Below are 19,725 nucleotides of genomic sequence, written 5' to 3' on the forward strand. Positions count from 1 at the left end.
CTCTTGCGTTCATTGCATGCAGAGTCAGGGTATATGCAACAGTTTGGGCCGCCTGGCTCGTTGCAAACTAATTTGCCAGAATTGTATATAATTATGACATAACATTGAAGGTTGTGCAATGTAACAGCAATATTTAGACTTAGGGTTGCCACCCGTTTGATAAAATACAGAACGGTTCTATATGTCAAAGAATAAATGTTTTGTTCCGGATTTGATCATGTTAAATGACCAAAGGCTCATATTTCTGTGTTTATTATATTATAATTAAGTCTACGATTTGATATTTGATAGAGCAGTCTGACTGAGCGGTGGTAGGCAGCAGCAGGCTCGTAAGCATTTATTCAAACTTTACTGTGTTTGCCAGCAGTTCTTAGCAATGCTTGATCACAGCGCTGTTTATGACTTCAAGCCTATCAACTCCTGAGATTAGGCTGGCAATACTAAAGTGCCTATTAGAACATCCAATAGTCAAAGGTATATGAAATACAAATGGTATATAGCGAAATAGTTGACGTGTCATAATTCCTATAATAACTGCAACCTAATATTTCTTTGCTGGGAATATTGAAAAACTGGGAATATTGAACCACCAGCTTTCATATGTTCTGAGCAAGGAACTTAAACATTAGCTTTTTTTTACATGGCACATATTGCACTTTTACTTTCTTCTCCAATACTGTTCTTGCATTATTTAAACCAAATTGAGCATGTTTCATTATTTATTTGAGACTAAATAGATTTTATTTATGCATTATATTAAGTTAAAATAAGTGTTCATTGTTCATTCAGTATTGTTGTAATAATCCGTATCTGCTTTTTTTGGTCCTCCAATAATCGGTATCGGCATTGAAAAATCATAAATCGGTCAACCTCTAGTTTCAAGTTCCTTGGTGTCCAATTCACCAACAAACTATCATGGTCCAAACACACCAAGACAGTCGTTAAGAGGCCACGACAACACCTTTTCCCCTTCAGGAGACTGAAAAGATTTGGCATGGGTCTCTAGATTGTCAAAAAGTTCAACAGCTGCACCATCAAGAACATCCTGACCGGTTGCATCCCCGCCTGGTATAGCAACTGCTCAGCATCTGACCATAAGGCGCTACAGAGGGTAGTGCGTACAGCCCAGTACTTCACTGGGGCCAAGCTTCTTGTCATCCAGGACCTATATACTAGGCGGTGTCAGAGGAAAGCCCCCCCCAAAAATGGACTGTTTTCTCTGCTACTGCACGGCAAGTGGTACTGGAGCGCCAAGTCTAGGACCAAAAGGCTCCTTAATAGCTTCTACCCCCAAGCCATAAGACTGCTGAACAATTAAATCAAATGGCCACCAAACTATTTACATTGACCCCCCCACCCCCCATTTGTTTTGTACACTGCTGCTACTCGCTGTTTATTATCTATGCATAGTCACTTCACCCCTACCTACATGTACAAATGACCTTGATTAACCTGTACCCCCGTACATTGACTCGGTACCAGTACCCCCTGTATATAGCCTTGTTGTTATTTTATTGCATTGCTTTTATTCCTTTTTACTTTAGTTTATTGGTAAATATTTTAACTCTTTCTTGAACTACATTGTTGGTTAAGGGCTTGTAAGTAAGCATTTCACGATAAGGTCGACACGTTGTATTCGGCGCATGTGACAAATAAAGTTTTATTTTAATTTGATTGTTACTTTGATAGGCCTGCCTCGAGGGACAATGAATGAGTTAGAGGAATTTGTACAGCAGAACTAGCTGTGCCCTTTGGTACAGGGGATATTATTTATTATAAATACAATATGAATACCGCTAGAGAAGTTTCCAAACAGTCTGTCACAAACATCACAGAGTTATGTTTAGATTCATCATCACGTGCATGGCAGTGACAATGTCCTGATCAGCATATAACTTCACCTTAGGCTCCTTCAGTCCATTATTAGGCAAACATTATTCCTTATAGTCCAAGGACCTTACATGTTCTGTTTAGAGGCGAATTGGCTCTGGCAGCCAAAAACTCCATCTAAACATTAATTGATTCTCAAATTGCGGTACGGTTCTAGAACAAAGCCATATGCTTTCATATCACATCAAAATTATTTCAAATGTTAAATATACACTCACTGTACACTGTTTTAACACAGTTGCAGCCGACAGTGGTTCAGTGACAACACGTTTGTGGTGTCAGTCTTCGGTTTACACACAGGTGTTCGGAGACACAGATAGCTAATTAGCACAGGTAGTTGACTGTCTTCCATTTGTTTTCCGTAAACAAGCGCTGCAACATGGAACTACGGCAGTGTGGGAACCCTATAAAAAATGTGTAGTAACATAACCTTTTTATTTATTGCTGCTGATATGAAGGAGATGTTCCCTTGGTTTCCAAAACCGTACCGCAAAAAAAAACGTACCCAAATTAAAACGGCCTACTACTCGGGCCCAGGAACTAGAATATGCATATTATTAGTAGATTTGGATAGAAAACACTCTGAAGTTTCTAAAATTGTTTGAATGGTGTCTGAGTATAACAGAACTCATATGGCAGGCAAAAACCTGAGAGAAATCTAACCAGGAAGTGGGAAGTCTGGCGCTTGTAGTCCTTTCAAGTCATTGCCTATCGAACACACAGTGACTTAGGGTTCATTTTGCACTTCCTAAGGCTTCCACTAGATGTCAACAATCTTTAGAAAGTTGTTTGAGGCGTCTATGATGAACAGAGAGCGAACAGAGGAAGTTGGAAGTTGTTGACTCAGGAAAGGACATGAGTTCATTGGCGCGCATTCATGTGAGAGTTAGCTGTGTTCCAAAACATTTTTCAAGACACTGGAATCGTCCGGTTGGAATATTATTGAAGTTCTAAGTTAAAAAGGCCCTAAAGATTGATGCTATACAACATTTGACATGTTTGAACGAACGTAAATATAACTTTTTTTGACTTTTCGTCGTGACATTTTGGCCGCGCTTCCTACACTTGGAGTAGCTTACTGAACGCGGAAACAACAAGGAGTTATTTGGACATAAATTATGGACTTTATCTAACAAAACAACGTTTGTTGTGGACCTGTGATTCCTGGAAGTGCCTTCTGATGAAGATCATCAAAGGTAAGTGAATATTTCTAATGCTATTTATGATTTTAGATGACTCCAAAATGGCGGGTATCTGTATTGCCTAGTGTATTTTTCTGAGCGCAGTACTCAGATTATTGCAAAGTGTGCTTTCCCTGTGAAGCTTTTTTGAAATCTGTCACAGCAGTTGCATAAAGGAGATTGTGTAACATGATGTCCTAGGAGTGTCATCTGATGAAGATCGTCAAAGGTTAGTGCATAATTTTAGCTGAATTTCTGGTATTTGTGAAGCCTGTCCTTGCTAGAAAAATGGCTGTGTGGTTTTTCTTGTGTTGGAACTGTCCTAACATAATCTAACTTTATGCTTTCGCCATAAAGCCTTTTTGAAATCGGACAACGTGGTTACATTAAGGAGACGTGTATCGTTAAAATGGTGTAAAATAGTCGTATGTTTGAGAACTTTGAATAATGACATTTTGTGGTTTTGAATTTGGCGCTCTGATTTTTCACTGGCTGTTGAATAGTGTGAACCGTAGGTGCTAGTGTCCCACCTGCGCAAGAGAGGTTAACAAACCTCCCCGGCCAGGAGATACTATCGTCAATAGGCGCTAACGGTAGTTTGCGTGAATGGGTTAACTTTACCTAGGACTGCCTCCTTTGTCACAGTGCTGGTGGCGTCGGTTTCTGACTCCACGCTTCCATCTGTAAGTTCCTCCCTGAATGGCATAGACAGAGAAACTCCAATAAGTCAATAAGCCATAGACAAAGCTCAGTGAGTGTTAAATCAAAGACAATATGCAGCACCCCAGATGAGAGGGGACAGATACTATCAAGCGTACCACTACCAAAGACTAGACTATGCCCATCTTTGGTAGTGGCACGCTTGATTACAAACCTACTACCACCCCTAGGGTTGACCTTTTGAATATATGTAACCTGATGAGGAAAAACTCATCAAATAGTCTTATGTAACATAAGGCATAGGCCAGTGGCGGCTGCTAATGGGAGGACGGCTTATAATGGCCGGAACAGAGCAAACGGAGTATCAAACACATGAAAAAAATATATGTATTTGATACAATTCCACTCATTCCGTTCCAGACATTACCATGAGACCGTCCTCCCCAATTAAGGTGCCACCAACATCCTGTGGTATAGGGCTAGGGGGTATCTCTGACTCAGTGACTGAGGTTTGTGTGTATGGTAAACACACAATTAACTCACTCTGTTTTAGGCTTTAATACTTCCCTGGTTGGTCTGGAGAAGCTGTGATGGGACTTCAATCTCAATGTGTGTGTACCACCACTCACCCTGCCTGGGTCAGCTCTGTAGCCAACAGCACAGTCTTCACCTCCTCTGCAGCCAAGCCCTCCCCTGCTCCATCCGGCGTTGTCACGACTACCACCTCCTCCACATTAACATTGACCTCAGATGATGCCATGGGGAGGGGGGCGGGGGTGGGGGGGGCTCAGGTCTCACTGAGTGAAACAGACACAGTTCTGTGCTAATGATGAAATTTGACATTCTAGAGCACATCTCCCTTCAATGTCTTTTAGGCTGGTTTAGCTTGCATGATATATGGGGTGGGCCATTATTGGTAATTGACAGAAGTGTACTAGGTCTCTTCACTATGGCTACCACCAACTGGCCTTTCAGGGGTGATTGATCATACTTTTGCTTAGGCTGCCATTTGGCAATGTAAGCTAGTTAGTAGGGACGTAACGATTCACCAATACGCATCGGTCCCGGTTCAAATGTTTAAGATATGAGTACATCAGTCTGCGGTCCCCGAACAGATTTAAAATGTAGCATGCGGTCAGAAAAATCGATTCAAAAGTTACAAATCACCAGTTCACAAAATAATTATCCTATTTGGCATACTTTTAACTATCCAAAAATAGCTAATCTTTGACAACTGATGCGTTCTCTCCTTCAGCGTCAAACTGAGCATGTAATGGTGCTGACAGTCATAGATCAATAAGTCATTTTGCATTCCAAACAATCCCAGGCAATATCAGTAGCCTAGTAAAACTGTGCACTGTACGCTCCGCTGACCAACAAGAGGTAGGCCGTGCGTCACCTTGAGCATTCAAATGTTTGTAAAATGGCTTGCGCAATATTAGGCTTTATTAGTTGAGTGACAACCAATGCAATTTGTTAGGCTATTATCAAATGCACTGTTAAAGTGTTTTACCAGAATAAAGTATCCTAAGCAACCTTCTGATTGGGGCTTCGTTTAGTTGTGCTTTAAACCATAAAAATGATAAGTTTATATAGCTGGCCACTAAACTAACTTTGCAATAAATAAATAAAATGTTACTGACATGGGTTAATTGACTGACTGTCAGTGACTGACATAAGAGAGAAACTGCTAATGCACAACCCAATTTCGAATTTGCGTATTTTACTTTTCTAACTCGCAACAGTTAGAACAGACTCCAACTGAGTTCCTAAATAAATAAGTGTTTGTGGAGATTTATGAGGGTTTTCAAAAGGGGGACCAGTTGCCCATCCCTGCTTTAAACAATCAGTGTATACATGTTATTTTTTCTATATTCAGGGTAAAGTTGATCATTTCATAACGAAGACAGCAATCACTTTTGCTAGCACGGTGAAAGCAAGAGGAGAAAAGTTCACTCCGTAAAAGCTTCCAAACGGTCTAAACCAAGGGTGTCAAACTCATTCCATGGAGGGCCTAGTGTCTGCTGGTTTTATTTTCTTCCTTTCAACTAGACAACCAGGGGAGGGCAGTTTCTTACTTAACAGTGGCCTTAATTCATCAATCAAGTACAAGCGAGTGAAAACCCGCTGACACTCGGCCCTCCGTGGAACGAGTTTGACACATGGTCTAAACCATTTGATTTTGAGACTGGATGAAATCCAAAGTTGTGCTACACACACAAAAATATAAAAATGCAACAATTTCAAAGATTTTACTGAGTTACAGTTCATATAAGGAAATCAGTTAATTGAAATAAATTAATTAGGCCCTAATCTACGGTTTTCACGTGACTGGGAATACAGATACCTTAAAATTATAATTTTGAAAATTTAAAATGTATAAAAAACGGGCCTCAGGAACTCGTCACAATATATTTCTGTGCATTCAAAATTGCCATCAATAAAATACAATTGTGTTGATTGTCCGTAGCTTATGACTTCCCATACCATAACCCAACCTCCACAATGGAGCACTCTGTTTACAACGTTGACATCAGCAAACCGCTCGCCCACACGACGCCATACGCGTGATCTGCGGTTGTGAGGCCAGTTGGACATACAAATTCTCTAAAACGACATTGGAGGCAGCATATAGTAGAGAAATGAACATTCAATTCTGGCAACAGCTCTGGACCTTCCTGCAGTAAGCATGCCAATTGTACACTTGTACAAAACTTGAGACATCTGCAGCACTGTGACAAAATTGCACATTTTAGAGAGGCGTTTTGTCCCCAGCACAAGGTGCATCTGTGTAATGATCATGCTGTTTAAATCAGCTTCTTGATAATCATCCACCTGAGAGGTGTGGCATATCTTGGCAAAGAAGGAATACTCACTAACAGGATTTACATTTCTGCACAAAATTAGAGAAATAAGCTTTTTGTGTATGGAACATTTTTGGGATCTGTTATTTCAGCTCATGAAATATGGGACCAACACTTTACGTTTATAATTTTTCTTACGTGTATATTCATTGGCTATGTCAAAGCTCATTTTTTAAGATAAATATTGACACATTACTAGCTCAAAAACACAATCTGCAAAACATTGCAAATGAACTAGTGGCTCAGCTCAGGTGCCTACATCAGAGGTTCCCAAAAACGTTTGGCCCACAATAGGCCTGGGCGGTATACCATAAACCGATATTGATGCACAGACCGGTTTTGGTTTTTATTTTACCTTTTATAAAATGGTATTTGAATGTTTTATTTTTTTAATATGATGAATGTGTCCATTTTTATAGTTTACTTCCCTACTTGAGTCATCTCTCTCCGCTCTCGCTATATGCCGCTTTCCACACAGAACTAGCCCTGTCCCGTCACTCAAGGAGTGCATTTGTTGTTCCTCCTCGCGTTCAGTCTCTGCAGCACGCCTTTTCTTAGTATGTTGGCCCTAAATCTTGTTAGCCGCTAATGCTAATCACTAGCTAGCTAATAAATTTACTAAATCAGAGCAAACGTAAATAGCTATACAGCCTGATAATACCAGTGATGGTATAGACCTACCTCTGCATGTTTTATGTGCAACAGTATCTTCTAAATCAAAAGAATAGACAAAGCAAGAATATGTTAGCTACATGAAGTAGCTAAGAGAAACCATCCAATGTAGGCAAAGATTATAGGTCCTCTAGGAAACACTTGTCAACACTTTGGTTCCTACCCTGTCACAATAACTCCTCCCTGGCACTGTATTCAAAGTAGAGGTCGACCGATTATGATTTTTCAACGGCGATATCGATTATTGGAGGACCAAAAAAGTCCGATACCGATTTAAAAAAAAAAAAAAAAAGCCTATTTTTATTTATTTATTTGTAATAATGACAATTACAACAATACTGAATGAACACTTATTTTAACTTAAAATAATACATCAATAAAATCAATTTAGCCTCAAATAAAATGAAACCTGTTCAATTTGGTTTAAATAATGCAAAAACAAAGTGTTGGAGAAGAAAGTAAAAGTGCATTATGTGCCATGTAAGAAAGCTAACGTTTAAGTTCCTTGCTCAGAACATGAGAACATATGAAAGCTGGTGGTTCCTTTTAACATGAGTCTTCAATATTCCCAGGTAAGAAGTTTTAGGTTGTAGTTATTATAGGAATTATAGGACTATTTCTCTCTATACAATTTGTATTTCATATACCTTTGACTATTGGATGTTCTTATAGGCACTTTAGTATTGCCAGTGTAACAGTATAGTTTCAGTCCCTCTCCTCGCTCCTACCTGGGCTCGAACCAGGAACACATCGACAACAGCCTTCCTCTAAGCAGCGTTGCCCATGCAGAGCAAGGGGAACAACTACTCCAAGTCTCAGAGTGAGTGACGTTTGAAACGCTATTAGCGCGCACCCCGCTAACTAGCTAGCCATTTCACATCGGTTACACCAGCCTAATCTCGGGAGTTGATAGGCTTGAAGTCATAAACAGCGCAATGCTTGAAGCACAGCGAAGAGCTGCTAGCAAAACGCAGTAAAGTGCTGTTTTGAATGAATGCTTACGAGCCTGCTGCTGCCTACCACCGCTCAGTCAGACTGCTCTATCAAACCATATAATTAAGTCTAACATAATAACACAGAAATACGAGCCTTAGGTCATTAATATGGTCGAATCCGGAAACTATCACGTTTATTCTTTCAGTGAAATACGGAAACGTTCCATATTTTATCTAACGGGTGGCATCCATAAGTCTAAATACTCCTGTTACATTGGACAACCTTCACGTCATAATTACGTCATAATTACGTCATAATTACGTAAAATTCTGGCAAATTAGTTCGCAACGAGCCAGGCGGCCCAAACTGTTGCATATACCCTGACTCTGCGTGCAATGAACGGAAGAGAAGTGACACAATTTCACCTGGTTGATATTGCCTGCTAACCTGGATTTCTTTTAGCTAAATATGCAGGTTTAAAAATATATACTTCTGTGTATTGATTTTAAGAAAGGCATTGATGTTTATGGTTAGGTACAGTCGTGCAATGATTGTGCTTTTTTCGCAAATGCGCTTTTGTTAAATCATTCCCTGTTTGGCGAAGTTGGCTGTCTTTGTTAGGAAGAAATAGCATTCACACAGTTCGCAACGAGCCAGGCGGCCCAAACGGCTGCATATACCCTGACTCTGTTGCAGAGGTGACACATTTTCCCTAGTTAAAAGAAATTCATGTTAGCAGGCAATATTAACTAAATATGCAGGTTTAAAAATCTATACTTGTGTATTGATTTTAAGAAAGACATTGAGGTTTATGGTTAGGTACAAGTTGGAGCAACCTTTTTCGCGAATGCGCACCGCATCGATTATATGCAACGCAGGACAGGCTAGATAAACTAGTAATATCGTGAACCATGTGTAGTTAACTAGTGATTATGATTGATTGTTTTTTTATAAGATAAGTTTAATGCTAGCTAGCAACTTACCATGGCTTCTTACTGCATTCGCGTAACAGACAGGCTCCTCGTGGAGTGCAATGTAAAGCAGGTGGTTAGAGCGTTGGACTAGTTAACCGTAAGGTTGCAAGATTGAATCCCCAAGCTGACAAGGTAAAAATCTGTCGTTCTGCCCCTGAACAAGGCAGTTCACCCACCGTTCCTAGGCCGTCATTGAAAATAAGAATGTGTTCTTAACTGACTTGCCTAGATAAAAAATATTTATAATTTTTTTAAATATTTTTTTTTCATATCTCACCACCACTAATGAGACGGCTGTGCTTTATGCACGTCGCGTCGGCGATTATCAAAGTTAGGGGGCCTGGTTGACAGTGCGCAGCTCATCGCTGCTGTCACATCCAACCTGGATTGATATTTGGCTTTAATGCAGACGAGAGCACTGAGTGCTTTTAAGACAACTGGGAACTCTGAAAAAGACGAGGTCAAATCATGACGTCTGATCTTCAGGTTGGAAAGTCAGAGCTCTAGAAAGAGGCCCGAGTTGGATGACCGTTCAAAACTTGTTTCCCCCCCCCAGTCAGAGCTCGATTTTCCCAGTTGAACGTGGCATTAATGCTCAGAGGGAGACGGTAGGGTATTCCCTTTGTGGCAGGAACCAAAATTCCTCCGTAGTGACCCATGAATGCATTTGCTCACATGACAGCTCAATCAGCTGTTCGATTTCACGTACTGGCATGTCAACTGAGCCAGGATCACAGTCAAACAAATTGGGAAGTAAGTCCCAAAGTGCTCTTCCAAGCGTTGGAGGTGAGCAGTCATCACTTGTGTGGGACACTTACTGATGATATTTTCTGTTGGAAACACGCACAGCCGAGGGAAGACGGCATGGTTCACTTTTGAAAGACTCTCCAATAAGAAATTATTATTTCTTCTGAATCCACTGATTCAGTCACTCACCTGTAGAATGTTTTTGTATTTAACCTGCATGCTTGCGTTCAGTTTCCCAAATATGCACAGTACCAGCCAAAAGTTGACACACCTACTCATTCCAGGGTTTCTTTATTTTTACTATTTTCTACATTGTACATCCTATTTGACCAAGAAGGAGAGTGATGAGTACTGCATCAGATGATCTGGCCTCCACAATAACCAGATCTCAACCCAATTGAGATGGTTTGAGATGAGTCGGACTGCAGAGTAAAAGAAAATCAGCCAAGTGTTCAGCATGTGGGAACTCCTTCAAGACTGTTGGAAAAGCATTCCATTATCATTGTTGAAAAACAAACGATAGTGAGACTAAGCGCAAACCAGATGGGATGGCATATCGCTGCAGAATGCTGTGGTAGCCATGCTGGTTGTGCCTTGAATTCAAAATAAAATCACTGACAGTGTCACCAGCAAAGTACCCCCACACCATCTCCTCCATGCTTCACAGTGGCAACCACACATGCGGAGATCATTTGTTCACCTACTCTGCATCTCACAAAGAGAAAGCTTTTGGAAGAAAAAAATACATCTCAAGTTTGGACTCAGACCAAAAGGACACATTTCCACTGGTCTAATGTCCATTGCTCGTGTTTCTCGGCCCAAGCAAGTCTCTTCTTCTTATTGGTGTCCTTCAGTAGTGGTTTCTTTACAGCAATTCGACCATGATGGCCTGATTCACGCAGTCTCCTCTGAACACAGTTGATGTTGAGATGTGTCTGTTACTTGAACTCTGAAGAATTTATTTGGAATGCAATCTAAGGTGCAGTTAATGGCCAATTTCTGAGGCTGGTAACAGTTTCATCATACCGCTTGATGGTTTTTGCGACTGCACTTGTAGAAACTTTCAAAGTTCTTGGAATTTTCCGGATTGACTGACTATGTCTTAAAGTAATGATGACTGTTGTTTCTCTTTGCTTATGTAAAATGTTATTGCCCTAATATGGACTTTGTCTTTTACCAAATAGGTCAATCTTCTGTACACCACCCCTACCTTGTTACAACACTACTGATTGGCTCAAAACACATTAAGGAAAGAAATTCCACAAATTAACAATGCACACCTGTTAATTGAAATGCATTCCAGGTGACTACCATATGAAACTGGCTGAGAGAATGTGTTATTTCATAGATGATGTCTTCCCTATTATTCTACAATGTAAAAATAAAGAAAAACCCTTGAATAAGTAGGTGTCCAAACTTGACTGATATATATAGAAATATCACATTTACATAAGTATTCAGACCCTTTACTCATTACGTTGTTGAAGCACCTTTGCAGTGATTACAGCCTTGAGTCTTCTTGGGTATGAAGCAACACGCTTGGCACACCTGTATTTGGGGAGTTTCTCCCATTCCTCTCTGCAGATCCTCTCAAGCTCTGTCAGGTTGGATAGGGAGCGTCGCTGCACAGCTATTTTCAGGTATCTCCATGTTCGATCGGGTTCAAGTCCAGGCTCTGGCCGGGCCACTCAAGGACATTCTTGGACTTGTCCTAAAGCCACTATTGCGTTGCCTTGGCTGTGTGCTTAAGGTTGTTGTCCTTTTGCAAGGTGAACCCTTGCCCCAGTCCGAGGTCTGGCGCAGGTTTTCATCAAGGATCTCTCGGTACATTGCTACGTTTATCTTTCCCTTGATCCTGACTAGTCTCATGGTCCCTGCCACTGAAAAACATCCCCACAGCATGCTGCTGCCATCACCATGCTTCACTGAAGTAACGATGCCAGGTTTCCTCCAGACTTGACACTTAGCATTCAGGCCAAAGAGTTCAATCTTGGTTTCATCAGATCAGAGAATCTTGTTTCTCATGGTTTGAGAGTCCTTTTGGTGCCTTTTTGCAAACTCCAAGTGGGCTGTCATGTGCCTTTTACTAAAGAGTGGCTTCAGTCTGGCCACTACCATAAAGGCTTGATTGGTAGTGTGCTTCAGAGATGGGTTGTCCTTCTGGAAGGTTCTCCCATCTCCACAGAGGAACTCTGGAGCTCTGTCAGAGTGACCATCGGGTTCTTGGTCACCTCCCTGACAAAGGCCCTTCTCCCCCGATTGCTCAGTTTGGCCAGGCGGCCAGCTCTAGCAAGAGTCTTGGTGGTTCCAAACTTCTGATGGAGGCCACTGTGTTCTTGAGGACCTTCAATGCTGCAGATATTTTTTGGTACCCTTCCCCAGATCTGTGCCTCAACACAATCCTGTCTCTGAGCTCTACAGGCAACTCCTTCGACATCAAGGCTTGGTTTTTGCTCTGACATGCACTGTCAACTGTGGGACCTTATATAGACAGGTGTGTCTTTCCAAATCATGTCCAATCAATTTAATTTACCACAGGTCGACTCCAAACAGGTTGTAGAAACATCTCAAGAATCATCAATGGAAACAGGATGCACCTGAGCTCAAGTTCGAGTTTCATAGCAAGGGTCCAAATACTTCTGTAAATAAGGTATTTGTTTTTTATATTTAATACATTTGCAAAAATGTCCTAAATAACTTTTATTATGGGGTAGTGTGTGTAGATTGATAAGGCCATTTTATTTTAATCTGTTTTAGAATAACCTGCTGACCAGACCGCACGCCACACGCCTGCCATCGTGTGCATGTTGATTTTGTCCCCCCACACCAGACGCGATCAGGACAAGCAGGTTTATGTATCAAAACAAACTCTGAACCAACTATAAACATTTTGGGACAGGTCGAAAAACATTAAACATGTATGGCAATTTAGATAGCTAGCTTGCTGTTGCTAGCTAATTTGTCATGGGATATAAACATTAGGTTGTTATTTTACCCGAAATGCACAAGGTCCTCTACTCCGACAATTAAACCACAGATAAAAGGGTAAAAGTGTGTTTTCTAGTAATCTCTCCCCCTTCTTCTTCTGACTTTATATGGCAGTTGGCAACCAACTTTAAGGTGCATTACCACAACCGACTGGAGTGTGGACCTCAGTTCATCTTTCAATCACCCAAGTGGGTATATGCTCCTAAAAACCAATGAGGAGATGTTTTTTAGGAGCATATACCCACGTGCCAATGAGGAAATGGGAGAGGCAGGACTTGCCAAGTTCTATATTAGCGCCTGGCTATGCAGACGCTCGCACGCAGTGTGGGTGCAATGATTGCATGACATTTATGTGTACATTTATTTTACTACGCTTGCACACTCGACGTGTGCAGTCTGGTCAGCATGTACGGCTGTAACATAACAAAATGTGGAAAAAGGGAAGGGGTGTGAATACTATCTGAATGCACTGTAGACACACACACAAAAGTATGTGGACACTGCTTCAAATTAGCGGATTCGGCTATTTCAGCCACACCCATTGCTGACAGGTGTAAAAAAAAATAAAAAAATTAAAAAAAAGCCGTGCAATCTCCATAGACAAACATTGGCAGTAGAATGGCCCGTACTGAAGAGCTCAGTGACTATCAACGTGGCACTGTCATAGGATGCCACTTAACTCTACAGCATACAATGTCATTCTAGACGATTCTGTGCTTCCAACTTTTTGGCAACAGTTTGGGGTAGGCCCTTTCCTGTTTCAGCATGACAATGCCCTCGTGGACATAGCAAAGTCCATAGAGAATTGCTTGGTCGAGATCGGTGTGGAAGAACTTGACTGGATTGCACAGAGCCCTGACCTCAACCACAACGCGTCACCGGGGGCAAACTACCTGCCCTCCATGACACCTACAGCACCCAACATCACAGGAAGGCCAAAAAGATAATCAAGGATAACAACCACCCGAGCCACTGCCTGTTCACACCGCTATCATCCAGAAGGCGAGGTCAGTACAGGTGCATCAAAGCTGGGACCGAGAGACTGAAAAACAGCTTCTATCTCAAGGCCATCAGACTGCTAAACAGCAATCACTAACTCAGAGGCTGCTGCCTACATTGAGACCCAATCACTGGCCACTTTAATAAACGGGTCACAAGTCACTTGAAACAATGACACTTTAAATAATGTTTACATATCTTACATTACTCATATCATATGTATATACTGTATTTTATACGGCCATCGCTCATCCATATATGACCTTTCCAGAAACAAGTCTCTCACTTTTGCCGCTTGCTATAGACCTCCCTCTGCCCCCAGCTGTGCCCACGATACCATATGTGAATTGATTGCTCCCCATCTATCTTCTGAGCTCGTGCTACTAGGTGACCTAAACTGTGACATGCTTAACACCCCGGCCATCCTACAATCTAAGCTTGATGCCCTCAATCTCACACAAATGATCAATGAACCTACCAGGTACAACCCCAAACCCGTAAACACGGACACCCTCATAGATGTCATCCTAACTAACTCGCCCTCCAAATACACCTCTGCTGTTTTCAATCAAGACCTCAACGATCACTGCCTCATTGCCTGCATCCGTAATGGGTCTGCGACCAAACGACCACCCATCATCACTGTCAAACGCTCCCTAAAACACTTCTGCGAGCAGGTCTTTCTAATCGACCTGGCCGGGGTATCCTGGAATGACATTGACCTCATCCTGTCAGTAGAAGTTGCCTGGCTATACTTTAAAAGTGCCTTCCTCACCATCTTAAATAAGCATGCCCCACTCAAACAATTTAGAACTAGGAATAGATATAGTCCTTGGTTCACTCCAGACCTGTCTGCCCAAAAACATCCTGTGGCATATCCCGTGATATGCAACTTTTCAGGGAAGTTAGGAACAAATATACACAGGCAGTTAGAAAAGCTAAGGCTAGCTTTTTCAAACAGAAATTTGCATCCAGTAGTACTAACTCAAAAGTTCTGGGACACTGTAAAGTCCATGGAGAATAAGAACACCTCCTCCCAGCTGCCCACTGCTCTGAGGCTAGGAAACACTGTCACCACCGATAAATCCACGATAATTAAGAATTTCAATAAGCATTTCTCTACGGCTGGCCATGCTTTCCACCTGGCTACCCCGGTCAACTGCCCGGCACCCTCCAGAGCAACCCGCCAAAGTCCCCACCATTTCTCCTTCACCCAAATCCAGATAGCTGATGTTCTGAAAGAGCTGCAAAATCTGGACCCATATAAATCAGCCGGGCTAGACAATCTGGACCCTCTCTTTCTAAAATGATCTGCCGAAATTGTTGCAATCCCTATTACTAGCCTGTTCAACCTCTCTTTCGTATCGTCTGAGATTCCCAAAGATTGGAAAGCTGCCGCGGTCATCCCCCTCTTCAAAGGGGGTGACACTCTAGACCCAAACTGCTACAGATCTATCCTACCCTGTCTTTCTAAGGTCTTCGAAAGCCAAGTTAACAAACAGATTATCGACCATTTCGAATCACACCGTACCTTCTCCGCTATGCAATCTGGTTTCAGAGCTGGTCATGGGTGCACCTCAGCCACGCTCAAGGTCTTAAACGATATCATAACCGCCATCGATAAGAGACATTACTGTGCAGCCGTTTTCATCGACCTGGCCAAGGCTTTCGATTCTGTCAATCACCACATTCTTATTGGCAGACTCGACAGCCTTGGTTTCTCAAATGATTGCCCCGCCTGGTTTACCAACTACTTCTCTGATAGAGTTCAGTGTGTCAAATCGGAGGGCCTGTTGTCCGGACCTCTGGCAGTCTCTATGGGTGTGCCACAGGGTTCAATTCTCAGGCCAACTCTCTTCTCTGTATACATCAATGATGTTGCTCTTGCTGCTGGTGATTCTCTGATCCACGCAGACGACACCATTCTGTATACTTCTGGTCCCTCTTTGGACACTGTGTTAACTAACCTCCAGACGAGCTTCAATGCCATACAACGCTCCTTCCGTGGCCTCAAACTGCTCTTAAACGCAGGTAAAACTAAATGCTATTCAATCGATCACTGCCTGCACCTGCTCGCCCGTCCAGCATCACTACTCTGGACGGCTCTGACTTAGAATACGTGGACAACTACAAATACCTGGGTGTCTGGTTAGACTGTAAACTCTCCTTCCAGACTCACATTAAGCATCTCCAATCCAAAATGAAATCTAGAATCGGCTTCCTATATCGCAACAAAGCATCCTTCACTCATGCTGCCAAACACACCCTCGTAAAACTGACCATCCTACCGATCCTCGACTTCGGTGATGTCATCTATAAAATAGCCTCCAACACTCTACTCAACAAACTGGATGCAGTCTATCACAGTGCCATCCGCTTTGTCACCAAAGCCCCATACACTACCACTATTGTGACCTGTACGCTCTCGTTGGTTGGCCCTCGCTTCATACTTGTCGCCAAACCCACTGGCTACAGTTTATCTACAAGTCTCTGCTAGGTAAAGCCCCGCCTTATCTCAGCTCACTGGTCACCATAGCAGCACCCACTCGTAGCATGCGCTCCAGCAGGTATATCTCACTGGTCACCCCCAAAGCCAATTCTTCCTTTGGCCGCCTTTCCTTCCAGTTCTCTGCTGCCAATGACTGGAACAAACTGCAAAAATCACTAAAGCTGGAGACTCATATCTCCCTCACTAGCTTTAAGCACCAGCTGTCAGAGCAGCTCATAGATCACTGCACATAGCTCATCTGTAAACAGCCCATCTATCTACCTACCTCATCCCCATACTGTATTTATTCATCTTGCTCCTTTGCACCCCAGTATCTCTACTTGCACATTCATCTTCTGCACATCTACCATTCCAGTGTTTAATTGCTATATTGTAATTACTTCGCCACCATGGCCTATTTATTGCCTTAATTTACCTAATTTGCACTCACTGTATATAGACTTTTTGTTTTCTTTGGTTCTACTGTATTATTGTCTATGTTTTGTTTATTCCATGTGTAACTTTGTGTTGTTGTATGTGTCGAATTGCGACGCTTCATCGTGGCCAGGTCGCAGTTGCAAATGATAACTTGTTCTCAACTAGCCTACCTGGTTAAATAAAGGTGAAATATAAATATATATATATATATATATTCTCATTCACCCCTTTAGATTTGTGTATTAGGTAGTTGTTGGAGAATTGTTAGATATTACTGCACTGTCAGAACTAGAAGCACAAGCATTTCGCTAAAAACTCGCATTACCATCTGCTAACAATGTATGTGACCAATAACATTTGATGAAACACCTTAGGGATGATTTGGAACGTCGACTGCGAGCCAGGCCTAATCAACCAACATCATTAGACTCCACTCTACTGGGAAGGCTTTCCACTAGATGTTGGAACATTGCTGAGGGGACTTGCTTCCATTCAGCCACAAGAGCATTAGTGAGGTCGCAACTGATGTTGGGCGATTTAGGGCGTTCAAATTCATTCCAAAGGTGTTCGATGGGGTGATCTACACTACATATACACTAAAGTATCTAGAATCCACTTGAAAGGGAAATATGCACATGCCTACTACGTAGTTAGGGATGAATATTATGTGTAGGGCCTGACTAACAAACTAAGACATTTGGAATCAACGCTATTGAACTAACTAGATGTTACGTATAACGTTAGTTCTTCTCATTGCAGTTTTTGTGCTGTAGGTACATTATTCATGGTATAAGAAGCTAGTGGGGTGGCTAAGTTTAGCATGTCAAGCCAGGCCCAAACAAGGCAGAGATACTTGTACTATAACTACGGCGCACTAGCTGGATAGTTCACTAAGTTAGCGGAACCATACACTGGCATTTCATTTTTTTTTATATATATTTTTTTTTTACTGGCAGAGCTTCACAGTTATCCCACAGCAAGCCAACGCCAGCTATCTACGCCGTGGGGATGAAATAACGTAGCAAGTTACGACGGCCCGACCTAAGTGTTTACGTTCTGCTGCGTCGTGAGGAGCAGTTGCTTGCTAACAACAGAGGCACATATATGGCTGTTTTATAGTACTGTGAAACTTGCTCGTCTTACCTTTTTCAGAAATGGCTGCTGTTGTAGTGGTCAAGAATAACGCTAACGTTGCTCAACGTTCAAGAGCGTAGGTTATGCGCAGTCACTGGATGGTTACGTCACAAATAGAGCAATGAGCCAGATGTTTCACCGGATGTATAAAGCTGAATCATCCGGTTGACGGTTCAACTCACCATCAAATATGGTAAGGAGAGGAAGCCCAGTGGCCGGCAGTGGGAGAAGATGGAGCGAGATTGAACTGGGCCGACATTCTGCTGATTTTCAAATCGAAGAAAAGTCCGATCTGACTAAATGTTTCTGTTCCCAAATCTAAAAGATGTTACGAACAGAGTGCATTAAGTTCTGTATACGTGACCCTTTGCCAAAATAAAAAAATGGCGTTGTTTACAAGAAGTAGAAGAGCGAATTGAGTTATTGCACCAGATACTCAACATGTCTATTGCTTCTTTAATCATGACTACAGTTTTCAGCTGTGGTAACATAATTGCAAAAGGTTTTTCTAATGATCAATTAGCCTTTTAAAATGATAAACTTGGATTAGCTAACACAACGTGCCATTGGAACACTGGAGTGATGGTTGCTGATAATGGGCCTCTTTACGCCTAGGTAGATATTCCATTAAAAATCATCCGTTTCCAGCTACAATAGTCATTTACAACATGAACCATGTCTACACTGTATTTCTGATCAATTTGAAGTTATTTTAATGGACAGAAAATGTGCTTTTCTTTCAAAAAGGACATTTCTAAGTGACCCCAAACTTTTGAATGGTAGTTTATGTTTATGGAGCTGTGCTACGTCACTCATAACCAACACTTTATAGTTATGGTCGATGACCTACATTCTAAGTAACCTCTCAGTAACCCCATCTCCTGCCGGGCCTGCCCCAGACTACATACAGTAAATATCGGCCAAATAATCATCCTACCCAATTTCCAAAGAAATATGTAGGACATGACCTGTAAGATTTTTTTTTCCACTTTCAACATAAACAACTCCAACCACAGGCCAATTAGGTGTTGGAAAGATCTAAGGGCGGGTATGTTTGTGACAGCCCTTTCACAGACTCTCCTTCACAACCAGACAACCAACCATTCCACTACTGGAGTATGCCCAGCATCATTCAGGATGAGATAACATTCCAGTAAGTCAATGGTCTCGTTGGTATGAAAGCTATAAAATGGAAACTGATCACCATACAGCCCTGAATACCCTGCCTGTCATATAGGAAGGATATTGGCCTTGTTGCTGCAGCTTGTCTAGTATGGCCAGTTAGCTGTGCAACCTGGACAGGCCCCAGAACTACAACCACTACAGGCTACTTTGTCTCCTCACCCTGTTTGGACACACTCATGTCCTGGTCACCTCAAATGCTTTGAATCAGTCTTGCACACTTAGTTACAGTGGGTAAAATAGGGGAAATGTTAGATCTGTACATACAGTACTAGTCAAAAGTTTGGACATACCTACTCATTCAAGGCTTTTTCTTTATGTTTACTAATAGTGAAGACATCAAACTATGAATAACACATATGGAATCATGTAGTAGCTAAAAAAAGTGTTAAACATGAAATATATTTTATGTTTGAGATTCTTCAAAGTAGCCACCTTTTGCCTTTGCGGACAGCTTTGCACACTTCTGGCATTCTTTCAACCAGCATCATGAGGTAGTCACCTAAAATGCATTTCAATTAATAGATGTGCCTTGTTAAAAGAGAATTTGTGGAATTTCTTTCCTTCTTGAT

General features: G+C 41.8%; 1 protein-coding gene across 7 annotated transcripts in view; it reads right to left on the reverse strand.

Moving 5' to 3' along the window:
- Positions 1-18,120, reverse strand: part of LOC115168962 (glucocorticoid modulatory element-binding protein 2) — a 42,198-nt gene extending 24,078 nt beyond the window's left edge. For 2 of the 7 annotated variants that reach the window (XM_029724534.1, XM_029724528.1), the window contains exons 1-3: positions 17,981-18,118; positions 4,361-4,528; positions 3,693-3,766 (exon numbers count right to left, since the gene is read on the reverse strand). In XM_029724534.1, coding sequence (XP_029580394.1) covers positions 3,693-3,766; positions 4,361-4,491 — 205 coding nt within the window. In that variant the 5' untranslated portion in view covers positions 4,492-4,528; positions 17,981-18,118. Of the gene's footprint in view, positions 1-3,692; positions 3,767-4,360; positions 4,529-17,980 lie in introns of all 7 variants that reach the window. The other 5 variants (XM_029724533.1, XM_029724531.1, XM_029724529.1 and 2 more) reach the window with 5 other exon arrangements.
- Positions 18,121-19,725: the final 1,605 nt, after the last annotated feature.

This window comes from Salmo trutta, chromosome 30 (genome assembly GCF_901001165.1).
Source record: "Salmo trutta chromosome 30, fSalTru1.1, whole genome shotgun sequence".
Taxonomy (NCBI): domain Eukaryota; kingdom Metazoa; phylum Chordata; class Actinopteri; order Salmoniformes; family Salmonidae; genus Salmo; species Salmo trutta.